Consider the following 22,483-nt stretch of genomic DNA (forward strand, 5'->3'; position numbering starts at 1 on the left):
TCCTGGAGAGTTGGGAGAAGAGTATTCGGATGGATGGCAGAGGGAAGGGGGAGGAACTTCCCCCCTTTGGAGCGAAGACGAAACAGAGGAACTGCCAGTGATAAGGTCGCTTAGCGACGGGGAGCCTGAGCCCTCCCTGGACATTCTCACGCCTCCCCCTTTCAGGCTCAGAGCAAGAGGGGAAAGAGGGAGGGCTGCTCACAGCCAAAAAGCGGGGAGGCAGTTTACCATCAGCCCCTCCCCTATCCCCCATCCTGGAATCGGAAACTTCAGAAGAGGAGGGGGTGATGCTTCCCCCCTCACCGCGCACACGCAGACAGCTGAAAAGATAGGAGAGAAGGGGGGGAAGGTGGGCAGTACCTGAGGGGCAGTTAAGGAGGAGCGAAAGATTGCGCGCCCATTTGGCCCCTTCTTAAAGAACAGGCGGGAAGAAGTCCCTTGCTCTGTCAACTTTCTCCCAATGCCGCAGGACCTGTATCCCTGTATTGCTTCATGAGAAAACGCAGTCTTTGTTTGGACATTACCCTAATAAAACACGAATTAACTACAGCCGTTGGTCTGGTTCCTGAGTCACATCCTGGGCCTGACAGCTACGAACTCCCTTCTCTAGGTGCAGCAGTTCCCAGAAACAGAGCAACAGCCATCATTACAGTCTGTCAATTCAGATATGGTACTAAACCAGGAGTGGGGAACCTCCACCCTGCAAACCAGTCCTGGCCCACCAAGGGGTCCAATTTAGTCTATGAGGCCATTTCCCCCAAACTATATCCATTCGTGGGCAGGGGTGTGTTGTGAGGTTCAACTCTACATTGGCTGTGCCCGTGAATTCTATCAGTCACCTGAAAACATCATGACATTAAATGATTGACAGGTGGGTAGTCACACCTACCTGTCCAAGTTGGCCTGCAGAGTGGGGAAGATCCAGGTTCTCCATCCCTGTGCTAAGCCATGGATTCCAAACACTCTTCAAACCATGATTTCTAATTCTTCTTGGCAAACCATGGTTTGTTAATTCAGACAAAAACTAAACCACAGGTGAGCTTCCTTAACATGGCTTGATGATGTCTGAACTGAACCACTGAAGTGGGGATAGGTTTAGCTTCCTGTCCTAATTCATTGTTGGCAAATATTTTGTGTTTGAAAGTCACCAACTTTCATTTTGGAAGCAGCTAACCAAATAAGTGAAAACAAATGCTTACAAAGTAGATTATTATAGTTCTAAACTAAATGCTTTAGGGGAACAAGAGCATATCTCAAAAGGAATGGGTCTACATCGCACATAGCTTCTCCAGCTTTATTTATACCCACACTTTTGTACCAGGGATGCTATCGTATTTGAGATCATGCATGTATTTACATTCATGAAGAAACAAATGCTTCCAAAGGGAATCCTTTCATTCCAAGGGAGTCTGACTTACTTGTCTTTACATTTCTGCAAGGCTTCATCTGCTATCTGCTTCAGGTTAATCAGCTTATCACCTCTATAAAAGGCATCTACAAACAGTAAGTAAATAATTAAACTGCCTCACCAGAACAGTTTGCAAGCACTTGAAGGTCATAAGAAAAAAGGGACAGCTTGGTTAAAAATAAAAGGACGCAAATAATGGAATTGAGGAAAGTTTGCTAAAGTGAAGACCAACCACAGTCACAATAGAAGCCTATATGGTGAGGATTTGGAATCTGTGACCCTCCAGATGTTGTTCGACTCCATCTTCCATCAAACCCAGCCAGCATAGCCAATGACAATGATGGAAGGTGTAGTCCAACAACATCTGGACAGTTGCAAGCTCCCCATCCCTGCTCTGTAAAATAAGTCAGGGTTTGGGAACCTTCGGCCCTCCAAGATGTTGTTGGACTAAAACTTCCATCAGCCTTGGCTATTGGCCACACTGGCTGGGCTTGATGGGAGATTTAGTTCAACAATATCTGGAGGACCAAAGATTCCCCAACCCTAGATAAATGAACCCCACCCTTTGCAAGTGACTCATGCTTCAGGGCTGGCCCAAGATATTTTGCTGCCAGAGGAAAAAGACAAGATAGTACTCTCGTTCAGCTGGACCAGCAGTTCAATCTTACTTCAGCGCTGACAACAGGACAGTGTCCTCCATCACACCCAATAACAGCAGGCTGCTTTAGAGGGTGCAAGACATTCAGAGGGTAATCCAGGAAGGGGGGGCAGACTGCTACCAATGCTGCCTTAGGTGGTTGCCTCATTCTGTCTAATGGCAGGGCCAGCCCCCTAAATTTAGAGCAAGCAATAATCTTGCGTGTGTTATTTACGGAACAATCAGAGAGAACTGGATTATCTTACTGGCCTTTTCCATGTCTTAGTTCTATTAATAGTATCATTACTACACAGAGCATGATGGAGTAACTGGCATCATGGACTAATACGTACATCTTGGAGAGTTTGATTCTTGTGTCACGAAGTTTAAAAAGATGGGTTGGAACTGTTAAGTTGCTAAATACCTTGAGAATGCAGAAATTCACTTGCTTTTGTTTAGCATGAACAGCCAAGGGGAATGTCAAATCACACACTAAGAAAACAGCATTAACAGTGACAATCCCATGCATGTCTATTCAGAATTGTCCCACTGTGTTCAACGGGGCTTTCCCCCCCTAGGTAACTGCATAGGATTGCAGCCTAAAAACGCTCTCTAGGAAAGCTGGCTAGAAACACATTTTTGAAAATGAATTGCTTATAAACAGCTTGTAGAAACAAAGCGGCAGGAGGCTCTTTTAATAATGCAAGTCTGTTTTATCAGGAAACTGTGACATATTACCAACAACTTCTGCACTGGTAAGACAGTTCAACCCAGCAACATCTCCTTCCTCTTCCCAGAAAGAGGAAGAGCATTAAAAGTTGCCCAAGCGTAGTTTTCTTTATTAAATGTTAAGTGCTGGTCTTCTCATGTGAAGTATTCTGATAAGATTAAGGGCCCTGTGGTTTATAAGAGAGTTGTTTTACCTGCAGTAATGAGAAGTGAACAGTGGGAATCAAGGATCCTTTCACAAAGGGATTCTGCTGAAAAACCTGCAAACTAAAAACAACAGCAACATAGTTAATTGCACTTGTGAATTAGGACACAATTAATGACAGTTTTATAATAGACTAGTCCAGTAGCTTTTCAAATCTGTGTTGCAGAATACCCTAGAGTTCCTTCGAAGATTACCAAGGGTTCTTCAATGAGAAGATCGGCAATTGCATACATACTTTTAAGAAAAGGTTTTATTGATATACACAAAGAAAAATAAAAACATAAAACAAACTACTGAAGTATTGAAATAAAATTACAAATACTACCACCAGCCACTTAACTCGTGGCTTTCAGGCTTCATACAATAATGCAACACACAAACTGCATTGTAAAAGGACGCTTGTCCATATATCAAACCTCTCCTGCAACATGCAGCTTGGTACAGAGTCTGCCCCTGGAATACTCTGCTGAATCCTCTGGAGTGTTCAGGGACTTTGTGGCAAGTGTACAGAGGTTCAGAGAACTCAGTGTGGAAAATACTCCCTTAAAAATCATTGAACTGGAAAACAAAGTGGCTTACTTTAGCTTCTGTTCAATCAAAAAAGATTCACCTGCCCCTCCGAAAAAAAAAACACAGTTCAAGGGCACAAAGGATGCTTAATTAAAATAGCGATCTACTACAATCACTGTTTATTTCTATCAGCTGCCCATGCAACAACAGAATTCACACCAGAAGTAATTACTCCTTCCTACCACAATGGAATGAAGTGCTCCAACTCTGGCACAGGCAAGCATGGCTACCACCAGCTCAATGATCATTGGCATGTAGATGGATACACTGTCTCCTTTCTTCACGCCTGTGGAAGAGAAAGAGATGTTTCTCATGCCAGACAGCTGAAACTTTCGCCATTCAACCATTGTGTGTCCTGGGCCCTGGTATTCCAAGAGAAGGAATAAAGCCAAAACAAAAGTCAAAAGTGAGGCTCACAAGCACAAGCAAATAATTTCTGAAAGATCAGATGGGCATGCATGACAAATGAAACTTTGAGAAAACTCGGGATCAGAGACTGTAATCTGGAAAGCACGACATGCCTGCATTTAAGAGGGCATTTTTGCTCCAGTTTTCTTCAAGGGTCAGTGCACTGTAATTTTTAATTTCCAGGTTGGTTTGCAAAACACTAACAAGTTAAATTCTCATAACTGACCCAATGATAAGCAGGTATAATTATCTCTACAGTGGAACCAAGAGTTTTCTATTTAGAAGTTTCTAAGACGGTGTAAGTTTCTATTTAAACATTTTAAAATATATCAAAGGGTTCTCTTGCTGATCAGATGTATCCAACATGAGAAGTTATATGCAAGCAATTATTACATCTTACCTTCCTTTGAAAAATTTTATATTACATCATTTAATTTGGTAGTGTTTATTAAGAGTACCCTGACAACATCCTTGAGTTTTGTTTTTAACAAAGAACACTTTGCTTTGGCCACACATACATCCTTGTCATATATTCAGTAGTCATGCGTCAATATGTGTGCCAGGCAAGAGTAATCATTCTCAATATATTTATTGCTTTTACCGATACCCATCTTTATGTTCTATTTTACTGCATTTTTTACATTCACTGCTAGCATCGCACTGAGGATCTGTTATGGGGTGGCATTGGTGGAATACCGTATGTGCGATGATTTGGGAGCTACTGGATGGAAAGTGGTTACTGTGATGTTCCCGTATGTGAATATAATGTAAATATGGTAAGTGCAGGTTTATTATAGGAAATATGGTAAGTGGAGTGAGTGAGAAGGGGGAGTATATGGGTTGTAGAATGCTGGATGATGATTGGCTGTGTTTGAATGGTTGAAGGTATAAATGAGAGGATGACAGTTGAGGAGTGGTTGGAGGAGTTGTTGAGAGGTGGGTTGGTTGAAGGTGGTGGGTGTTGAAGGTTGTTGTAGAGAGAAGGCAGCTTTTGAGAGATTGGATTAGGAGTTCTGAGGGATATATTAAGAATTAAGAACTTAAGGAATCATATATGAAACCATACGCTTGTCAACAAAATCTATAAGTAATCTTGTTATTCCTAGTGTTATCAATAAATATTTTCTTGGTTTACTTAAAGCCTGATTCCTTAGCTGGAGTGTACAGACGGTAACCAAGGCTGAAGAAGAAATTGTATCTAATGGTGGCAGCGGTAAAGGAGGAGATATTGTATCAGCATTCAGTACCACAGAGCAACCCAGAGCTGTGAGCTTCATAGGCAAGAGGCTTCAGGGGGGTTGGGAATTACCTAAACACACAGACACAAGGTATCAAAATAGCCAGGAAGAGACTAAGGCACAATCTAGAGGCTATACTGGATAAACAGAGTGTTGGGTAGTGTGGCCTAGCAGGGGGATCTTTTGAGATCTGTGCTAGAGCGGAGAGAGGTAAAAATAAACACGACGATCCTGACTGCTGGTAGCCACAAGTGAGAGCGTCACAGGTGGTGCCAGGGGAAGGACGTCATAGTTACATCCCGTCAGGGTAAGAGCTAGCAGTGGTACAGAACTGCCCACCCCCAGATGAGAGGCAAGAGGGGAGTACCTGCTTGTTCAGTGGGAGTGGACTGGATTTGATGTAGCTGAGGTGTGGTATATTATATAATCGTCGGCTGCTATGATGATTGGTGTTTGATTATATTATTGGCTATGTGTAAGAAATTAATGAAAAGATTTTCAATAAAATAAAATGAAAATGAAACCCTGGTAAAGATATAATGGTTATGTGAGTGGATGATGGAAGCGAGATGTTGTGACAGCAGCTGCATGGGTAGAAAGTTTTTGAGACTTTCGTTTATGCTTAAAAAGCGAGATTATATGCAGTTCTTTTTTAGAATTTTATACTGATATTGTAACATATATCAGAGAGCTTCGGCTATGGGGCGGTATACAAATACAATAAATAAATATAGATATTGTGCTATATTTCTGTTCCTGGATTTTATTTTATTTTATTGTTAAGGTTGTGCTTATTGTACATTTATGTACCCGGATATTTTTTTATGCAAGCCACTTTGAGATTTATTAATAGTAAGAAGACTAGAAATAACTTTAAAAAATAATATTATTTTTATTCAATATCTCTCCCACCCATTCTTCCAAAGGAACCCAAGACAGCAAACAAAACAGCAAATATAAAAATCCTCATAGCTAAATAATTTCAAGATTGCCAACAATATATTTCAGCCATCAAATGCTAAATAATTGTCATTAAACTGCAACAAGGCTCTATCTGGGTTTAATTTCAACTGCTTGGAAAAAACATCTTTAAATCTTTAATCTGCATTCATAATAAAAGATGGTTAAAAATTCTTAGATGTTTTGCCACCACCTCATTGTTTATTTTTATTTATTTAACAAAATTTATATACCACTTGATTGTAACAAAACCTTGCAAGAAATACTAAAATTATCAAATAAAAACAATGCAAAACAAAAACATTTTAAAGATAATATCAGCAGTAAACTAACAAGAGATTAAAAGGCATCAACATCTAAATGTCTGGATAGGCTTGCCTAAACAAAAATGTTTTAAGTAGGCAATGAAATGAATATAGTGAAGGCCCCTGCCTGATGTCAATAGGTAGGGAGTTCCAAAGTTCTCTCTTATATAGCGTATTTCAGAAGCCCTGCGTTTTTTATTCTGGTTATGATATAAGATAGTTTTCTGTCCTGCATAACAACTCTACTATCCACATTCTGTAAATGAACCTTGTGCAGCATTTATGTAAAGAGAGACATACAACCCTTTTATCAATTGCTAACTATATGGAGGTATGCAAAATCAGAAAGGGGAGACAAGAGAACATTTAAAAAAAATGTATTTTATAGACAGAAATATATGTATACAGAATAAAAAATAGGTATTTATAAGATGAATATAGTTGAATATGCAATGATGCAGATAATCTTATCTGATTATATTTTAATAAAAAAATATAAATCCTACGTAAGACCATGTTTGGAAGCGACAGAGACCTCTGCTAAAGAACAATGTTGGAATTAATGAGACAAAGTTTATATGCTGGAAGTAGAACACAAAATCTTACAAGGCTACTGGTGATATATTTTGCTTTAAAAGTGACAAATATATGGTGTGGTGTAGTGGTTAAGGTGTTGGATTACGACCTGGGAGACCAGGGTTCGAATCCCCACACAGCCATGAAGCTCACTGGGTGACCTTGGGCCAGTCACTGCCCAATGGCCATGAAAACCCTATTCATACGGTCGCCCATAAGACGGAATCGACTTGAAGGCAGTCCATTATCATTTTTACCCTTTTATCAATTGCTAACTATATGGAGGTATGCAAAATCAGAAAGGGGGGACAAGAGAACATTTAAAAAAATGTATTTTATAGGCAGAAATATATGTATACGGAATAAAAAATAGGTATTTATAAAATGAATATAGTTGAATATGCAAAGATGCAGATGATGCAGATTCCCGCACAGTTAAGATACCTTGCTCCTGAAGAACATTAGCAAACTGGCAGACTTTGCTCAGCAATTCACTGTACGTGATCGTCATGGATTCCCCTGGTTCATTTCCCTCCCTACAAGGGAAAAAAAAAAGATCAATTATGAACACAGGCACTCAAGGACAATCCATGACTGTACAGTCTGAACAGCAAATATAGCTCAATGCCACCCATACTTCCCCAAGGGTCACAAATGACCAAATCTTAAAATATTACAACTTGTAAGTTTCTTAACTTCTCTTATTTCTAGCATTCTAGAAAAATGAAGCAGAAATGATAGAAGACACCTTAAAGATAAGTAGACATCTAAAACTGTTAGTCATGGTTTTCCAGTTCAGACAAAACGAGATAGTCTAGTTAATGGAAAACTTCCTGGTTTACTGTCTGCAAAACTCTCCAAGCAGACAGTATTAGATTTTACTGTAATCTACATGCTATGTACCTTTCTGAAAATCGGGGGGGGTGTCCCACCCAGAGCCAAAAGAATGAGGCTGGAGCATGTGTGCAAGTAAATCTCGTTTTATTAGAGTAATGGATACATCCAAAGCATTGCGCTTCATGGGAAATCCTATGCTAACTCACTAAAGTCCCTAACTAAACTCTAGACATGCTCTGCAGCGTGTGAAGGAAGTTGACTCAGCGACCCCCCCCCCCCGGGAGCAGCAGGCTTATATAGGAAATGTTTTCGAACGTAATCTCTGATTCCTTCTTCTTCGTAACTCCTGTCTTTGCCCTGTCCGTTTCTTGCGCCTCCACTTGCTCATCCGAAGACACCTGCTCCCGAACAACAGGCTCGAGGTCAAGAGGCAGTGCCTCATTGGAATCCTCCTGGGAACTGCTTGGGAAAGGAGGTGCTGGCACTGCTTCTGAAACTTCCTCCCCCAAGTTCTCTGCATCAACTGGGGGCGGTGCGCTCGGCTCCTCGGAAAGGGCGTTACTCGTGGGAAATGGCTGAAGAGCAAGTTGCCCCCCTCCCGCACACTCCTGCTCAGACACAACAATCCCCAACTCTGCTTCTTCTGACTGCAGAGGCGCCTGAAAATTCATGCCTCCCCCCTTCCTGTCCCTTCTGAGTTGGCTGCAGCATAACAGGGGGGGAGGGGAAGAGTTTTTTCCCTGCAGCACAGGGAGGACCAAAGTGGCTGTACATTCAGTGACAAGGCTTGCTCATTTCTCAGCATATTAAACCAAGATAATATCATCCAAATGAGGTTAATAACTGTAATTTGTCTGGATGTTGGAAAGATCACAGAAACATTTTCACGAGCTCATGGGCCAGATTAGTCTTAATTTGGCACACAAGGCCGTTTCCCTCAAATGATACCCACCTGCCCCATACTTAATGATGTATGAGATAGCATACAAGATCCAGCTCCAAAGGAACAATTAGGAGCCCTACTGTTCCCTTGGCAAGCAGGGCTCACCAACAACACCAATCAGCTGATCAGCTCCAACAGCAAACTCCTTTGAAGTTGACTTCAGGTAACTGACAGGTGGACAACCCTACCCAACTGTCAAAAATGGTCCAAAGACAGAAGGACAGTTCTTGATCCAGCCATCGGGTGAAAACGTTTCCCCAAACCTGCTTTTCATCTTTGGCCAAGTGGCATTCCCATAGTTTTGCCATCAATCTTCTAGATTTGACTTCTCTACACCTCAGCATTCAAACATAGCTTAAACATTGTCAGTCATGTGGTCATATGTAAGTTGCCTTTAGACAGGTGAAGGCATAGTAGCTGGAGTTTAGGAAAATATTTTTCAAATCCCTAAGCACTATAATCAAGTGTTTAGGGACCAGCGATTTTTTTTTTTTAAGTGCCAGGTCTGGTCAAGGACAGAAACATCATAAAATATTTGGTGTTGGTCCTCTATATAAAAGAAGAATGCTGGTTTGGGTGCCAAGGACTTTCCAACAATACATGAAAACCTCCTCCACCAGCACCTTCCCAGAGGGAAGTGTAGTGAGGAGAGTGGCCAGTTGGGTGCCACTACTGGAAGATGCCCCAAACTCCTTCCAGCTATGGTGTCCAGCCCTCGCCTGCCCACCTATTCTGATCTGGAGCAGGAAAGGCCAGCAAGGATTTTTCTTTTTTTAAAAAAAATATTTATTTATTTGTTTGTTTTACTGTTTTGGTCCAGCATGGCCAAGTCCCTCCAGACCCCTTGGCTTGCAGCTGCTGAACAGCCCATAGCCTTTCTCCCAGCCATGGAGCTAAAGAGAGGGCAGAGTTTGCTGCACAACTGCTTGAAGTTTTCTGCCCACCTCTTCAGCTTCAAAGTTGAGGGAGGGAGGCTGGCTGGCTGCTCATCACACTTGCCAGAGAATGGGAGCACACCCATCACGACTAGCATGGCAAGCAAAATTGCTGGATCCTGCAAATGGATCACCAACAGCTGACACGTGTCTGAAAATACATTTCAGTTTGCTGAAAGGCTTATCTTTGGCTCCTGAAACTGGGAGTATTATTCTGCATACATGAGAAATTCTTCTGAATAGTCCTAACTTCTTGCATTAACTATCTGGCTGCATCCCCATACTTTTGTCACTTGGCAGGTTCTTACCTGTACCTGCAGAGAATGCACACATTCCAACCACCATTATTGACTGAATGCTGATCCCCTCCACAACAGGTTGTTGTGAACTTAAGAAAGGTACACATCCTTGCTCAAGCAAATGTGGGCACATCCATGCTTCCAGATGTAGCTCAATACAGGTGTCCATCATATGGCTTGGTACGGCAACCTGGCAAGTAAGTCTATAAAAGTTACTGGCCCTCAAAGTTTTCCCTAGTTTGTCTGTCTCTTGCGATACATTAGCAGTCTGAATGAAGAAGAATAAACTCATTACAAGACCAGTGTTCAAGGCTTCCCTCATAGTCACCTAGAAGGCAATGCTGTTTTGCCACAAAAGTCAAGACAGGAGGCTAATCTGGAAGCCTAAACTACCATTTGCTGTCTTGTACCCTATGTGAAATCATTTGAACTGCCAGCTTCTTACTCTCAAGTTAGAGCATGACTTTTCACAAGATAGCACATTGATTTTTACATATTTTCCCCAGGTCCCTGAAGGACTGTTTTCTTTTGTAAAATGTGGTGCAATTCTCTACATGCCTACTCAGAAGTAATCCCCATTGAACTGAGTGGGATTTACACCTATTGTGTATAGATTTGCAGCCTTAATCTTGCATTTAGAATCAGAGTGTAAAGAACAACAACCCTAAGTATTCAGTTGTCCAGGCACTGAAGGCTCCTAGCCACCAACATTTTACGTTGTTTCTGTCCTTGCCCCACACCTCACATTGGGGGGGAGGGGACCGATGCACACACACACAGAGAGAGAGAGAGAGAGAGAGAGAGAGAGAGAGAGAGAGAGAGAGAGAGAGAGAGAGAGAGAGAGAGAGAGAGAGAGAGAGAGAGAGAGAGAGAGGGAGAGAGAGGGAGAGAGAGGGAGAGAGAGGGAGAGAGGGAGAGAGAGGGAGAGAGAGGGAGAGAGGGAGAGAGAGGGAGAGAGGGAGAGAGAGGGAGAGAGGGAGAGAGAGGGAGAGAGGGAGAGAGGGAGAGAGAGGGAGAGAGAGGGAGAGAGAGGGAGAGAGAGGGAGAGAGATTCCAGCGCTCAGAAATTTGCTCAAATGCAAAGATGAACACTAAAGTCAGAATCATTCAGGCCATGGTATTCCTGATCTCTATGTATGGATGTGAAAGCTGGATAGTGAAAAAAGCAGGTAAGAGAAAAATAACTCATTTGAAATGTGATGTTGGAGGAGAGCTTTGCGCATAGCATAGACCATATAAAAGACAAATAATGATGTTCAAACAAATTAAACCAGAACTATCACTAGAAGCTAAAATGATGAAACTGAGGTTATCATACTTTGGACACATAATGAGAAGACATGATTCGCTAGAAACGACAATAACGCTGGGAAAAACAGAAGGGAATAGAAAAAGAGGAAGACCAAACAAGAGATGGATTGATTCCATAAAGGAAGCCACAGACCTGAACAGGGTGGTATATAACAAATGCTATTGGAGGTAGCTGATTTCATAGGGTCACTGTAAGACATAATCGACTTGAAGGCATATCACACACACAGAAATCAAATTACCATCCACCAAAGTTACCAAGCCCTTGTGGGGTTTTTCTCTCAGAAACTGTTATCCGATATGCTCAAACTTTACTTATGTTTTAAATACAAAAGTGGAGACAGCAGGTGCCTTTTTCCCTTTCCCTCCCCCTCTTTTTACACAAAGAATATAAAGGGAAAAGATCCTCTACCTTCCCTGCATCACAGGTACAGATACTATGGGCATAATCTAATCTATTATACAGATTATCTATGGTAGTACTACTGGGCATAGCCCAAGACCACAATGATTTAAAACATTTTTTCTAAAGCTGATCATAAATCAAAACCAGACAATCTTTCAAAATATTCAGTTCTTGACTCTAGAAGGTGGGCATATTAATGGATCAATCCAGTATGACTTTCAAATTCTTGTAAAGGGTTTAATTGCTGCAAGCTAATAACCTTTCATTGAAGCCTCTACGCCAGAGGTAGAAAACCTGTGACCCTTCAGATGTTACTGGACTACAATTCCCATCATTCATTGGCTATGCTGGCTGGGGCTTATAGGAGCTGAAGTCCAACATCTGGAGCACCTCTGATCCCCCACCCCTGCTCCATAACCACCTGTTGCAGAAGAATATAGCACACAAGGATAGATCAGACAAGTCTCACTCTGTCCATTCACAATAAGCAGGTGTCACTGTTCTCCCTTGTCAAAAGGGCTAACGGTTAGCACATGTTAAAACCCTGAAGATCCTCAATCACAAGTTATCTAACTATAGCAGCAGCTGGAATATTGCAGCATATGTCAGGCCCCAAACTGATGCACAAGATGGTTTCATGTTTAATTTATGTTCTCTTACATAATGCAACAGCAGCACATTGCATGCCCACTCCCTCCCCTGGGCTCACACACTCTGAAGAAGCCTCAAAGTTCGAATGAGAGCTAATGGTACAGGGTGAGACATGCACAGCAAAACAGCCAATGAGAAACGGGTCCCACCCAGCACTCTGCAGAGAGCCAGATCAGTGTAAAGACCAGGAAATTAACTGGCATAAAAAAGAAAACAACAGTTTTTCTCCCAGTACAAATTGTCCTTGCTAGGTCACTTAAAGAGAAAGCAACTTTGACTTTCACCAATATATCCAATGTAAGATGTTGCACACCAATGATATGAAAGGTATTAATAGAACTCTGTGCTATAATCCAGATGTATTAGATACTTTCCTCACACACAAAAGAACCCACACACAATAGCACCAGCACTTCATACACAGGTCTCATTTCTGTGTTGGTGAGTGAGCATGTTAGGAATTTTGCACTCTACATTGTTTTTCCACCTTCTTGAATTTTAATTTATTTTAGCTGTTTGTATGTCATCTTCTTAAGTCACTTTAAGACTTTTATATAAAACAACTAACCAATGTAAAGAATCATCATATATAGATTGGGGTTGCTAACACAGTCCCCTTAGGCATCACTGCACCTGTGGGCACCTATGAAAGTACCCAAGAGCTGCTGCTGAAAACCAGGCTAGAAACTAGGCTTCAGAGTTCTTTGCTGGCCTGCATGTAGGCTGAGCATGCCCCTCTTTCTAACGTCAATTCCAACTGGATGCCAACCCCTCTCCCTTCCATTCTGGACAGTAAGAGCACAAGGCAGATAAAGAAGCTACACTTCGCAACATCCGAATGGTGGTGGCAACTAAGTACAACAGGTTGCTAGACATTTTCTTGTTTTATTGGGGGTAGAGCTCTGGACCAGAGAGATCACTTTTTCAAATTTCTCCCTTTGTGGTTATAACTTTTTTTCTTTTTGCAGCACTCGGGGGAATGTGTTGCCATACCACTGAAGCCGCTCTTTCTATCTTCCTTTTTCCTTTGAGTGCTTTTTTGTGTGCATTTTCCCCTTTTTGCAGAAGGGGGGCTGAAGTATGGTGTTTTCTGATCTCTTGCCCAGCTGGCCACCTCCTGCTCATGTAGCTGCAGGGTGCTCTGGGCCACAGGGGCAAGTTTTTGCTCCCTCCCCCTTTTGAGGCAAAGGGATGGGGGGCTGCCTACTCAGCCATCTCATGTCATGAATCATTGGCATGAAAGGGGGGATTGCATATGAGAGAGCAAGTGTATATGCCTGAGCTATGTTCCCCAACAAACGTCATGGCTCCAGGGGAAATGGATTTTGATCCTGTGTTTTGGGTCTGCTGTTAATTTTGTGCATGTGTTGGGGTGGGGGGTTCATCCTGCAGGGCTATTTTTAGCTTTGTTGACCGACTACCATTTCCCTGGACTTCAAACAAAACCCTGCTTGGCCACTTGTTTCTGCGCACTGCAGATGAAGTTCAGCCTAAATCCACCACACTCGCCTAAGGCAGTGTTTTCCAACCATTACTCTGGTGAGCCATCCTTTTCTATTCTATGTTCCATATTTTTCTAACTAAAAACTTGGACATGTATTTGCTTTTTTCCTCCTTCCTTTCAATCAATTTTCCTTTTGTATCATCTCTTTTCAGACTGTAAAACTAGGGGCAAAGACTGTTTTCTTTTTTTAGTGATCTGTATGGTTGTTCTGGGAGCCTTTTTGGCTGAAGAGTAGAATAATTTATTAAATAAATAAACAGTATGATTACTAGCCAACCAGCATTAAATACATCATTTTATTTGTGACTGTGCATGTATAGTCATGCAATAACTGAAATCAGGAATAAGTCTGAGTTGTATTTTATTTATTTTCTACTTCTAACCTACAATATTTCACCAGCAACAGGCAACACAGACAAGACTTTGGGTTGCATCCTCTCTCCCCCCCCCCCGCCCGTCCCATAGCTGAAGCTCTCTGGGCGGTTTACAGTAACTCTATTACCCAACATCAGCTCCAGAGTGTCCTCCAACCTTCTGGGCAAGATTCTGAGAGTATGCAGGGAGCTGCAGAGGAGGGCAGAGAAGGGGGAAGTTCCACTGCACAAGTGGAAGTATGTTCCTATGAATTCATTCATAGCAATGTTTGGAAGAGGTGGTTCCTGGAATGTGTTTGCCTGTTTATGGGTGGTATTCAGTGCTAGTCCTAGTCAGATTAGACCCACTGAAGTTAATAGATATGACTAACTTAAGATCATTAATTGCAATGTGTCTACTTGGAGTAAGACAGTTGACTACAATGTGTATTCAGACACGGTTGAGCTCGAAGGCCCCAGTGCTGCTGACAGTGACAGCTCCCACCCCCGTAGATCCAATTACCACTGATGAAGTACTGCCCAATCAGGAAGTTGCCTCTTCACCTTCCATTCACTCCCCTTACTCACCCTGTTACTCCTGAGGAGGAGGACCTTGTTGAAGTGTCCCCACTGCCCTCGCCTTGGACATGTAGGCTGTGACGCTGGCAGGCTCAAAGGATTCCCACTGTCTCACTGAGGAGGAGTGCTCGTGTGCATGCACGCTCCCAACTGTAACACCTTTCTCACACAAGTAGGGAGCCCACCCATCCTTACTTAAGGCTGGTAAGGGGGCATGTCTAATTGCTGTGACAAAGTCTTAGTGCAGTGTAGTTGTGCCTAGCTGTATCTAGTAGAGATGCTGAATCCTGTGTAACCTGTAAGCTAATTCACGAATCGCTCTGAACTGAACTTTTCCATTAAACCTATTAAAGAAAAACACACCTTTCCATCTGGATGGTAGATGATCTGGAAACCCTGTTTGCTACCATGAGCTCCGTAATGGCAGGAAGGTGGGATATGAATGTAATAAAGTATGTTCAGAACACAGCAACATGTTACAAACTGCAGTCTCTCTACTGGAGGAAGGAGAACAGTTTTAGGGAGAAGCCATTCCTATCCAGTTGTGGTAGAAAGACCTGTTTTCCATCTCCAGGTTGGCACAAGCACTGCGGTTGTCAAACCTGCAGGCTATAGCATGAGTATATGAGAAGATACGCTGCTTCAATATGTACACTTGGAAAACACCCTCTCTGATATCAGGACACTGAGCAAACACACCTACACCTGTTATACTTTCCCCAAGAAATCTTGTGTGCACTCACTCTTCCTAAAACCATTCAGTCATGTAAGTACATTGCCATTGCATTAGAATTGCTTCATATAAACAGGCAGACTAGCGACCACTTGAAGTCTAACCCACACAGCAACAACTTCTAACAGAGAGATATCTATGTGCAATGGTTTACCTCATTGATTGGCCAGAGTCATAAGGTTGTGAACACCATTATACAGAAATATTTTGTGACAGCATACCGGAAACTATGTGGTTGTCAGTCACTGCACGCAGACAGCTTGGAATACTGCTCAGCCTGTCACCATTCAAATCCAGTTCTACATGGCATCAACATGCTGGTTATTTAAATGAAGTGGGCCTTCATGTGACCCCCCCTTCCCCCACTCCCACATGGGCTGGCTACCCATTCATTAAGATAATATTCAGAGGCCCTGCTTCAGGTGCCACCACCTTGAGAGGTCAGGCAGGTGGTTTCCAAGTTAGGCAATATCCTCTCCATAAATTCTTGCCTGGCACCTAGTCTTTTGATACTTGAACTCAAAACAGACATTGATGCTCCAAAATTGGTTTGAAGTTAAAAAAATAGAGCTGGGTATCACCAGCGTACTAATAACATCACAGAACTCTGGAACATTTATCCTGGCAGCTTTAAACAATGTTAAACAGAAACGCAAAGAGAATGGATTGATAAGGAAATGCCATAGGCTAGGTTTCCAGGATGTGAAACATGCTCCCCCCCCATATAAACTTCCATGGATATGCCAAGAGCTAAACTGCTCTAGGGCTATTCCTTCACTCTCACCAACCTCGGGAACCAGTCCATCAAGGTGTAACGGTCTATCACATCACAAATCTCATTGTGAGAGATCCAATAAGATAATCAGGAAAGTTATTTCCCCTGTTGATCCCAAGACCAAGCCAGTGAAAGCTGTGTGTTCCAAAATCAGGCAGCAAACTGGATTAATATGGAAATCAAAGTGGGAGGTGTCATCAAGAAATACCTATAGTTGTACTGACTTAAAAGCAAGGCAGAATAATGCATGTTTAAACTTTAAAAACTACCAACCACATTATGCCAAAGGGACACCATTGCACAATTACTTGCAACTGCCTAAGAGGTAGCACTAGCCTAACCAGAAAGCGATTGTAAAATATACCTTATGGCACTTGCCCATCCCTTGGCACTCCTACTAATAGCCTCAAATGGGGCTCATACGGGGTGGTGGTGGCTCCTGTTGGGTCTTCAGCAGAATTTTTCCAGTACATATTACTTTCCTTCAGAGGCTACTGCAAGGGTCATCTACCTACAACTCTTGGGAACAGTGGTTAGATGAGGTGGCTTAAGACAGCTCATAACAAGGGTAGTGCATTGGTTGGTTGACTGCAAGCCTTATATAGGATATTTTGAAGACATTCTACCTTTTACTACACAGATACCTACAAAAGCAAACTAAGGAAAAATGCGAAAGCCAGTGTGGTGTACAGTAGGGCTCTGCTTCCCGGCGTTCCGCTAATTCAGCGGCTTTCCTCCCCTCTTTAAGAGCCGCTTTTGCTGCATTTTGCGGCATTTTCACATGACGCGCCCCATTAAAGTCAATGAGGTTCCGCCTTATGGCGATTTCTGCTTTACGGCGGGGGTCTGGAACGGAACCCGCCATATAAGCGGGGCCCTACTGTAGTGGTTAAGGTGTTGGACTGCGACCTGGGAGACCAGGGTTCGAATCCCCACATAGCCATGAAGCTCACTGGGTGACCTTGGGCCAGTCACTGTCTCTCAGCCTCATGAAAACCCTGTTCATAGGGTCGCCATAAGTTGGAATCGACTTGAAGGCAGTACAGACAAGACAAGAAGGAAAAATGCTTGTATAATTAGATCCTGTTTTTTTTTACTGTACTGTTACATAGTACTGTCTTATAATACAGTATATGTTTTGATACCCCTAGCTTTAAAGAAAATTAGTGGAGGAACCTTTAACTGGTTTAGAAAACTATTCTAAACATCAATACACTCCTGCCTGCTATCTTAGACAGGGCTCAAGGCACCACAGGGAAAAACAAAATACAAACTCCTCATGCTGCTGCCTTCCAGTTGCAAGTTTACCCTAGCACTAGACGTTCGATACTAAGACTGATGTTTATTCCTATTTCCTTATTCCCGTTTCCTTATATCCCAAGCAAGGAATAAGGAACTGGTTTATATGCCAATGGACCCCAAAATAAGCTTTGGGCTACCTCATCCACTTGATGCTGCTACTTTGCATTAAGGGGCCAGGTATATTTTTCAGCAAGAGCTGAATAGAAAACAACTAAGGAAATACAACCACTTGAAGGGTGTTCCAAGAGGCATGCCATTTAACACGCAGCAGCTCACTGTGACACAGTTCTAGAGACTGCCATACATCACAAGCCTTTTTTTGTTTGCAATTGCATGGTATCGCTGCAACTTCTCACCAACAATTTTACAACATAGAACAGCCTCCTCATGGTTAAATCTCAAGCAACAATACACTACCTCTGCTTCTTCATATGAATTAGTGCTCACCTTCTACATTAAGGTTCAGCTCGTCACAATATGTCCTGCACCATTTATTTAATTAAACACACTTCAGTAAATTATCAGCCACTGACAGTTTATAGATCCAAAGAACCATCCAAACCTTTTAGGCAAATTGCACTCTGTTTTTTCTCCCAACCCTCACTGACCTACAATTTAAGCACCTTCTACACTACAGCATAATACTTGGCCACTGATGTTGAGTAAACAGTTTTTTCAAGAATTCTCCCAATTTCTTTCAAAAAATGTATACAAGGGCACAAGGGAGATGTCCAGCGACTCTCATGTTGAGAGTGAACAAAATCAATGCAACAATCCAGCTGAATTTATTTAGATACTCTGCCTAGACCTTACATTAATAATGTAAGAACTTAGCACCAGATAGGTCCAAATATTTCACTTCTGTACCTTCCAGACATATAGATGTTGATCTGTTTTAGTCTTTTAGTAGCTATTTTAATTGCTATATTGTTTTAAATATGTTTATAATTACTTCAACTGTTTTATTGGTGATTTTAATGTTTTGTAAACTGCTTAGAGGACTTTACATTGGTTTATAGATTTTGTTAAATAAATAAATGCCAACAACATATTGCAAGCGGATGTTTGCATGTCACCCAATGGAGACCCTCTCACATAGCCCAGATGGAACATATAGGACGCTTTCCAGAATGGCTCCAGAACATGAGTGCAGAGGGCCCCCACTTCCAAGCCACATAGCCTAAATACTGCTCTGCAGGACAGAGGGATCCTCCTCTACAACTCCTCCAAGAGGCCCTCAATATGGATTTTTTAATGTGATTATCATATGGAATTCTCAATCCACTTGATATGCTGGAAATACTGCAGAGCAAAATGTCACCTCTCTTAAACCGTCCATCCCAATATCCACCATTAAGCAAGCTAAATATGACCTTCATAACTGCAATTACATTTTGCACAGTGGCTCATGTGCTCCGCCTAGGCCAAGTGATTTCCAAACTTCTATACGCATAAAACTTGTAGAACACCTCCAATTTGTATGCATTTATTAATTTTATTCCATTTATGAGTGACCTAATTAAAAGACATTATCCAGGCAACATACACAGTAAAATTAAGGCAAAATTAGTGTACTATACAACTCAGTAAAACCATAAATCAATAAACCAACTCAACAATAGCATATTCAACAATAAATTCCAGTGATAAAATCCAACACAGTCATAAATCAAGTGGATGGTAAAATATTTCTGCCCTAATCTTCTTTTAAAAAATGTTTTATACCAATCTTCTATTGTACACTATTGATGGAAGGATAGAAGACCCCAGGGAGGTCAATAGCCAGACATCTATGCAGGCGGTTTCATTCATTCTGGCAACAGAGCTTCTCAGTATAAAGGTTGGGGGGGAAATACAGCTCTCTGTAAGAACATGGCATTTCAACCATTTTATCACCAAGATTTAGCAATGATCATGCACGTAAAATACCCATAACTGCTCCAAGACTGCCCTTAACAGGTTTCAGGTTTCTGAGCCATAAATAGTACATGCCCTGCCCTGCCACAGTACACAAATCTAGATGGTGTTTATTAGGATTTGGGTTTTCTTTGAAAGAAGAACAAAGGCCTCAATACCAAAATTAACATTTTTAGGTGTCTATCCTTAGGAAGCATACATATCACATATACTTTGCTATTTATTTGTAAATGTGGAGGTGGGGAGTGTGTCAAGTTAAAATAGGGAGTAAATTAGAACCATAAGTATACATAGACATGTTTAATCAAATCCCAAACTATTTCAGGCATCAGAACGTCTTCTGATTCAAACTCTCCTGGAAAACCCACATTACTGCCTGCAAACCAATGTGCTTCTGCCAATATCAGCCAAGGACAACAAAAGAATTGCTATGAACTCCTACAAATGTAGAATGGCTTCAGCATTAACCAAGCTTTTTTCCTTTCCCACTCCCACTGTTTTGTTTACTGTCCAGCTAGATAAGGAGTTCTGCAGAACCTGAAAGCTTGAACACTATTTTATTATTTTAGTTGGCCTAATAAATGGTATTTCCCTAATTTTGGGGAATTACTATACTACACCATAGTTTAGTATAGCTTAAACACCTGACAGAGCAGTTCATTGAAAAATAAATGTCTTTATTTCAGGGGCATTTTATGCTATGGCATGGAATGCACCCCACACACAAACTTTATCTGCAGACAGTGAAAAATTATTTACTGAGAAAACTTCCCCCATGCAAATGATCAAGAAATGAATGGGAGTTGCCCAAGCACATAGTTGCATTCTTGTGAAACCCCCATTCATTTCCAAATGGCTTGAGCAAATGAACTTCATTGTAGATCCTCCTATGAAAAAGGGAAGGATTTTTGTCAGGTGTTTCCTGCAAACTGTGGCCAGGCATAGCAATCTCATTAGCAGACTGATCAATGGGCAGGTACATGAACAAATGAAGAACAATTTCCTAGGAGTTTGTAATAGTAGGTTAACTTTAAATCCTGCAAGTCTCTGATAAGTAAAACCAAACACATAAGTCACAAATGGCTAACTGAAAGGAGTATCATGAACATACAAAGCCCAAAGCTTTGCCCAGTATGTCTTGCCAATCCAGTCCACAAACTGCAAATTACACATTTTAATGCAAATACATAGGTGCCACAAGACTGCTGTTTTTACTGTGACTAACATGGCTACCCCTCTGGAAAGTGTTACACAGACAGCAGTCAAGAGCTGGTCTCAAAACACACACTGCCTGAAAACTGTTTTTTAAAGAGTCATTAAGAGAAACATTGTGATTGTGCACCTTCCCATCCGCCACAGACTTATAATGAAAAGGCAATCTCTAGAAGTTACACGGAGATAAGACCCTGCGATGTGCTGCTGCTTAACACAGCAATTCTGTTGTGCTTCCTCATACCATGAAACTGACCTTATCTTAAGATGTAGATTCTTTAGGAGCAATGGGTAAATTGCATATACAATTACAGTAAGACAATTACAGGCCATGCTGGAAAAAATATTTGAAATTCTTAAGCACCATGATCAGTTTTGCAGATGCCCAAATGACACAACATATTGGTTGCTTCGAGTGACAGGACAGAACATGCAGGGAATTAGCTGCCTAGTATGGCCATTCCCTCTCCAACTGCCATCTATTAATTATGCTTAACATAATAATTGTGTGTGTTCTTGGGAGTCCTAAATATAGAAACCATGCGGAACTTTGGGGACTATCATGTAACTTGGGGGAATATATAGCATTCGACTACAAAACTGTTTTATGATTGCAAACTCCTGACAAAGAAATCATTCCTTTTTAAGTGAAATGAGTAACAAACAGAAGGATAGAATGAATGGAGGACAGTACCACAAGTGAGAGCAGCTAGAATAGGAGTGGGAAACCTGTGGCTCTCCAGATATTGGACATCAGTTCTCATCATCCCTGACCATTGGCCATGCTGGGTGAATCTGATGGGAGTTTGAGACCAACAACATCTGGAGGGTGATGGCCACAACTCCCATCAGATTCACCCAGCATGGTCAATGGTCAGGGATGATGAGAATTGCAGTCCATCATGAGGAGGGCCACAGGTTCTCTGACCTTCAGATAGAGGAGTAGGAAGTATATACTGAACAAGACAGAAAGCTAAATTAATTCCACATAAAAATATTATAATTTTGTCTTATGGTTGCATTCACAGATTCCACACTCTGAAGTCTCAATAGCTGTACTGAGATTTTTTTGGGGGGGAGGGGAGTGTTTTAGTCCTTGTATAATTTCTGTAAAATTATACAATGAAATTTTTCAGACACAGGAAAAAAGTGCATTGGAGTTCATAAACTCTCAATGTGGTGTCCTTGCAAGTTGGGTGTTGACATTAGAATATAGGTCTTATCAATACCACAGTGGTCCAACACCATCTGCTTCATATTACATCTATTCTCATCACATAGCAATCTCATATTCAGTTAGCTATGTGCCCTTTTAAAAAGTTCTTCAGTAGGAAAGTTCTTTCACAAACAACCAGCACATGCTTCTAGAAATTGAATTGGACCTCCTATTTAATCAGTATATGTGCAATCTACTTTCCCGAGCTTATTGCGTTAGTCAGTCTGGCTTCTTACTCAATTACTGTCTTGGCAGATTTCACTGCTGAAGAAATGCAATTTATGAAATGAGATCTTGCAAGAACTAGAATTCTAAAGAGAGCTGAGAGAGAGAGGCAGCAAATATATGGCAAACACATATATTAAAAGTTGCAGATTATATTTCTTCAGAACAAACGACACGTCATCCCAGAGCAAAACACTGTTATTAACCATCTAATGTCTTGTTGATACATACAAAAAGTTAATCCTTTAG

At 41.6% G+C, this 22,483-nt stretch overlaps 1 protein-coding gene across 4 annotated transcripts in view; it reads right to left on the bottom strand.

Annotated features, from left to right (window-relative positions):
- Nucleotides 1–22,483, bottom strand: part of ACSS2 (acyl-CoA synthetase short chain family member 2) — an 80,375-nt gene that overhangs the window by 41,903 nt on the left and 15,989 nt on the right. For all 4 annotated transcript variants that reach the window (XM_061631688.1, XM_061631689.1, XM_061631686.1 and 1 more), the window contains exons 3-6: nucleotides 7,481–7,572; nucleotides 3,732–3,835; nucleotides 2,969–3,041; nucleotides 1,419–1,494 (exon numbers count right to left, since the gene is read on the bottom strand). In XM_061631688.1, coding sequence (XP_061487672.1) covers nucleotides 1,419–1,494; nucleotides 2,969–3,041; nucleotides 3,732–3,835; nucleotides 7,481–7,572 — 345 coding nt within the window. The remainder of the gene's footprint in view (nucleotides 1–1,418; nucleotides 1,495–2,968; nucleotides 3,042–3,731; nucleotides 3,836–7,480; nucleotides 7,573–22,483) is intronic.

The sequence above is a fragment of the Rhineura floridana genome, chromosome 6, assembly GCF_030035675.1.
Source record: "Rhineura floridana isolate rRhiFlo1 chromosome 6, rRhiFlo1.hap2, whole genome shotgun sequence".
Lineage (NCBI taxonomy): Eukaryota > Metazoa > Chordata > Lepidosauria > Squamata > Rhineuridae > Rhineura > Rhineura floridana.